We start from the raw sequence: 5,733 nt of genomic DNA, 5'->3' as shown, positions 1-5,733 counted from the left end.
TTTTGTATTAAAATCGTTTTTTTAACTTTTTACGGACAAAAATATCCTCCACCACCACCAGCACCTTTACCACCACCACCACTTCCCTTACTCCTATCAAATACTAATAATCAGATTCATGAATACCAACAATAACATATTATTCAACAACAATATCAAATTCAACACACAACAACAATAAAATCAGAAAAATAATAAATCAAAATCAAAATCAGAAGCAGAAACAAAGCAGAAATAAAGCAGAAGCAAAAGCAGATACAGACATAGAAACAGAAGAAGAAGCAGATGCAGATGCAGAAGCAGAATCAGAAACAGATGCAGAAAAAGCAAATACAGAAGCCGAAGCAAAAGAAGAAGCCGAAGCAGAAGAAGAAGCAGATGCAGATGCAGATGCAGAAGCAGAATCGGAAACAGATGCAGAAGAAGAAGCAGATGCAGATGCAGGAGTCGAAGCAGAACCACCAGCACCGCCCGTGCCTCTTCCCCTTCCGTCATTGCCTCGCGCTTCGTCCTTTCTCCTTCCTCGCGCGCCACCCACCGCGGAACGAGCCAAGCTCTCTCCCTAGCTCGCGTCTCCTCTCTCCCTCGCGAGCTCTGAGTCCCGACGGCGACATTAGAAAAGACGATTTTAATACGAAATAAAACGTTAAGAACGAACCTAAATAAAAAATTACGTTAGAGACGATTTCGATTCTGACCCTAAACATTAGGGACCAAAAATAATATTTATCTTTAATTAGAATTGTTAATATAACATTATTAAAAAAATGGCTTAAACTCGTTGTATAAAAAATTGGTATCAATTTTTATATGTTATAAATAGATAAGTAGATAGAAAGAAGAGAAATCTGTGCCATTAATATATTGTAACGTGTATAAACTAAAGGCTCCAAAAAGTTTGTTAAACACCAAATCACCTATATTTGAGTGATTCATCAAAACTAAAATAATATATAAAATAATTAGCTAAACTAGTTAGCTCTGACAAATGAATACTATATCTATCATTTTTATTAAATTAAAACAACATTAAAATGTTATATTAGTTTTTCTGTTGTGCATGATTTAACTTTACATTATGTTTAGTTTAAGGGAAAATAAATAAAAAAATAAAAAAAAAGAAAAAAAATGAGTGAGAATTTTTATTTTTTTTTTGTTTGGATACTTAAGAATATAGAAAGAAAAAAAATTAGTGTGGATCCTACTAAAAAAATTTCTCTTTATTACAAGCAAGAAAATAAAAAAATATCTTTTATGTATTTACAATATTATCCATAGTTTTATTATTATTAATAATTATCAATATAAATTTAGCTTTAATAGTTTTAATATATTATTGTAATAGAGATTTACATTTAAACATTATATATGTATTAGATAAATAATTTAAATTAAATATATAAAATTATAAATATTTTATAATATTTATAAAATACAATAAAACATAACTAAATAAAAATATTTATACTTTATTTTATTATTATAAGAGTATTAATGTAATTATATACCATTATGATTTTTTTTTTTACTTTTTTTTTTATCTAAACAATTTTTTTTATTTTCTTTCTATATATTTTCTCTTTATCTAAATAACACATAAATAATTCTTTTTTTATTTTTTTACTTTTATTTTTTTTATTTTTTTTCTATATCCAAATAAAGTCTTAATGTTATGTTATTCCTCAATCTTCCCTGATAGAAACGAAAGTAAACGCTAAATGGAATAAAAATAAAAATTCAAACAGGGTTACCTATAAAAAGAAAACTTTAACGACTCAACTAATTGAGAAGGGAAATCACCCGATAGCTATAGAATAAGACTTCTTGTTGATTTTTTTTTTTTTTTAATAAAGAAAAGTTCGTTATTTATTATTATTGATATAATTTTAACGTTTATAGATATGGATGGAGCATCAGATTGACCCTTTTTTTGGTCAAGTGGATTGGACAGATGTTGGGCATTATACCCATACTTTACACACCCACACAACACACTCACACACATTACATGGATGCACATAATGGGTTCTTAAACAGCATCTAGCCTCAACTAGAATTTGAACCCAGGTGCAGGTTGTAAGAGGCATACAGATATGCCATTTGTGCTAAGCCTTCGTTGCATCAGATTGACCTTATTAAGTTATTCCACAAACACTGCCAACAAAATAAAAACAAATTGGCCTTCCTAATAGGAGGGGCATTAGATTATATGACAAACTTATACACACCATGAATCAAAATCAATTCAACTATAAATAAATAAATAAATGGATCACAAAAGAAAATCGAATTTAACAACTAGCCAACTACAAAAATGTAAGAAGAATAAGCAGTATTTATCTCTTTACCACCAACCACCCTATCCAAAACAAATGTGAAATGGTACGTAGTCAATAGCTTCCTCAAAATAATAATAATAATAATAATAATAATAATAATAATAATAATAATAAATTGGGTAATTTGAAGAACAAAACCAGAAGTTTACCAAAACATGAAACCATGTTAATTTTTATTGTTCTCATGACAAGCACAAACAGGTCAATCCATCAAAGTCCTCATTCGAGATTGTAGAGTTAATTACTATAATCAGAACAGGAAAACATAGATATGAGACATTTGTATTGCCACCAATTTGATTTTGATTTTAATAGTCGTGATCAGCAATTAAGGGTAAGCATACTATGATATCAATCAACCTGCAAAATGGATTACATGATCTAATAATTTGTCCAACAAGACATCAAAATTTACAATGTCAAAAAAGAAAATGCATCTCAAGTACCAAACCCCTATGAACAATTTGGGAGGACTGACCAAGAAATATAAAATATCCTGATAGCCTCAGAAAACTGTTACAATTGCTACCAAGGTTTAAGGTCACCCACAGGTCCAGCAGTCCAATTCAAGACCTTCTCCCCTGGTTTCAAGAACGCATTCTTGTTGTGTGGCAATTTCCGGGCAAGGCCATTCAAAACTTGATGGAAAGCATCTCCCGGTTGAGCAGGTTGCGGGAAAAGCATAGCTTGCTTCATGGAAGGGTTAGCAAGCAATCTTTGTTTCCTTAGTATAACTTCTGGTGGGATGGATGTGAGTATAGTATCCAACTTAGGGACATCCTCCTCATCGACAAACACCCCGATCTCTTCCCATGGAATTGCATCAGCAAATGGCAGGACAATATCATCTGCAATAATAACAGGGATGCAACCAAATATCACAGCCTCAACCAATCTTGGGCTCCAAGGGGCCCATCCAAGCGGACACAAACAAAACACCGCTCGTTGCATGTCCTCATAGTATGTGGTTGGATGCTCGGTGGAAATGTCAAATAATGGATTGTCCTTAAAGTTCTCCCACACTGCTGCTCTTGCACCTCTGTAAGATTCAAAAACAAAATCAGGATAATTTTTCCATCTGAGTTTGATCTGTTATGAAAGCATAAATGCATTAACCAAACATCATGTGTGATTTTCTTCAATTTTCAATCAGAGGCTTCGGCCATGAATAGAATTAATCTCAATATGGTTAACCAGTTTTTATTAATTATATAACTCAAAGCCATTCATTCTTCATAAGATGAAAATAAATGAAAGGTCTCGCACACGAAAATTCCAACGAACTTGTAAAAGAACTACCTTGCATAGTATCCACCTTCAGGGTCATTTCCAACATCATAAAAAAGTCCTCTGAAGTAAACAAAAATGGACCTGGGGGTCTTATCAGGAATTAAGTGTGTATGCATTTTTTGTGGTGGAGCATATGGAGGAATGGTGATTGAGCCCTCTTTCAAGCATACATGATTCCTCTGTCCAAATGTTTGGACCAATGTTGCACGCTGTAGCAGCGGAAGAATCCCTCTCTCAATTGCCTTTTCTTCCTGAGACAACATAAATAATATAAATGCACAAAGGATAATCCACAATCCATTAATGGTGGAAGTGGGAGTACTTCTCAAGAAATTACACATTTGGTTCAAATAGTTAAGTAGCACTAATAGTGATATAAATAATAAGGTAAAAATTTATATACTAAATTTCTTACTTGATAATGAAAACATGCCCCAAAGTCATGAGGAACTACAAAGAAATGATCAGCCCCTTCTGTCCGGTTCCAATAAGGCCAATTTGCAGAAATAAGTTGTATGGCACTTCTCATCATTCGTGGTGATTTGAAGGGCAAAGGGAGACCATTTGGTGTCAAGTCACAGGTAGTATATACAGGGGTATAAAACCAATCAGCTTCTTCAGGATTAAGAGTTCGGACAGGGCTAGATAATAGAAACCGGTGCATAAAGATCTCGGCAGCAAACATATGGTTGAGGCATCTCGGGTCCTTTTGCAGAATTTTCTTATTATATTTACTTGGAAGTTCATAAACAAAAACTTTCAACCTTCCCACTGGATCATCCTCCAATACATCACCAGCACTACCTACAATCAATTTGACAACAGCACGCTAAATGCTTAAAGAATGATCTCTCCAGAAACAAAATTGCTTAATGCAAGTGTAGAAATAGCACACAAGACTGCGTAGAAGGCTATAAGCACCTTACATATGCACTTATGCATTTTCAAAGCTCTAGACCTAATTGTCGGCACTGATCTTTAGGAAGATGTAAACAAATACCAACTAGAGCAGAACTATAAAAGACAAGAATCTGTCTGGGGCACGCCCTTCAAGTGAAATCCTTCTTTAACTAATCGAAGTAATTTCAATGCATAACTTACTATTGCTAAACACAGACCATTTACGGAAAACAGGTAAGAGTCAGCACAGCCAATCCATTAATTCTGAAGTTACTCAATATAGTTAATAGGTAATTATGGCATTGCCAATCATTGGAGAAAACAACCTCAGCTCCTAAATGGATTATGCTACGTCATTAAACTTGAAACAATATATGTTTTAGTATTTATAGTATCTAACTAGAAGGCTTGGAACTTCAAAAATTTGGATCTTAAGAGTAACTAACAATGCTTTCTGATTGAAATTGCAACCTCAAATACACTACTAAACCTCAATCCAAAATAAAGGAAAGAAGTAGAGAAAACCAAACTCACCTGAAATCCTTTCGGTGGGTTGGTTCCTGCGCAGCTCGACAGAATCAATTGCAAAGAGAGAAGCAGAAAGAAGAACCCCAAGAAGAGCCCACTTCAAAGGTCCCATTTTTATGTTTAGCTCGGTGACACAACCCCAAGAAGAAAAGGAAGAAGGGTAAGTGAAGAGCTATAATAATAAGGAAACGAATGTTTGCGAGGAGGCGATGGTTAAGAAGTCGCGAGGGAAAGCGGTTGTGGGAGGGTTTCTTAGGAATGGGGCTTCTTCTTCACACAGCAAATCAGCTTCAACGAAAGGGAAAGACAAGAGAAAGAAGTGAATTTGTTTTGAATCTCGGGCTTGGATGGGGATTTTTCTGGTTTAGTGCGGTTTTCTTCAAGGCAGGTTGGATGACACGTCAATCTCAGACAACCATTTACGTCAACTTGTATTCTAAACGACTCCATTATTCCCCTAATAGGTTTTTGTTTTGGTGCCACCAATATATTTTCATTTCAAAAGAATAGTCAACATTTGGATATATTTTTTATTTATATTAATTAGTTAGGAATTTAATTTTAAAATATTTTATTATGGTTATCTAAATAAATTATGTATTTAAATAATAAATTTTACTTTTAATTAATCTTATGTAATAATATACTATTTGTTAGAATATTTTTATACAAACAA

At 33.3% G+C, this 5,733-nt stretch overlaps 1 protein-coding gene across 1 annotated transcript; it reads right to left on the bottom strand.

The window, feature by feature from the left end:
- Nucleotides 1-2,690: 2,690 nt before the first annotated feature.
- LOC107480129 (probable beta-1,4-xylosyltransferase IRX10L) lies at nucleotides 2,691-5,500 on the bottom strand. The gene is made up of 4 exons (XM_016100268.3): nucleotides 5,064-5,500; nucleotides 4,045-4,433; nucleotides 3,639-3,880; nucleotides 2,691-3,378 (listed from the first exon to the last, which is right to left on the bottom strand). The coding sequence occupies exons 1-4, from the start codon at nucleotides 5,167-5,169 to the stop codon at nucleotides 2,865-2,867; spliced, it is 1,251 nt and encodes a 416-aa protein (XP_015955754.1). The 5' UTR covers nucleotides 5,170-5,500; the 3' UTR covers nucleotides 2,691-2,864.
- Nucleotides 5,501-5,733: the final 233 nt, after the last annotated feature.

This window comes from Arachis duranensis, chromosome 3 (genome assembly GCF_000817695.3).
Source record: "Arachis duranensis cultivar V14167 chromosome 3, aradu.V14167.gnm2.J7QH, whole genome shotgun sequence".
In the NCBI taxonomy this organism is placed as follows: domain Eukaryota; kingdom Viridiplantae; phylum Streptophyta; class Magnoliopsida; order Fabales; family Fabaceae; genus Arachis; species Arachis duranensis.
Note: the sequence above shows the minus strand (reverse complement) of the source record. Positions and strands in the feature narration are given on the sequence as shown.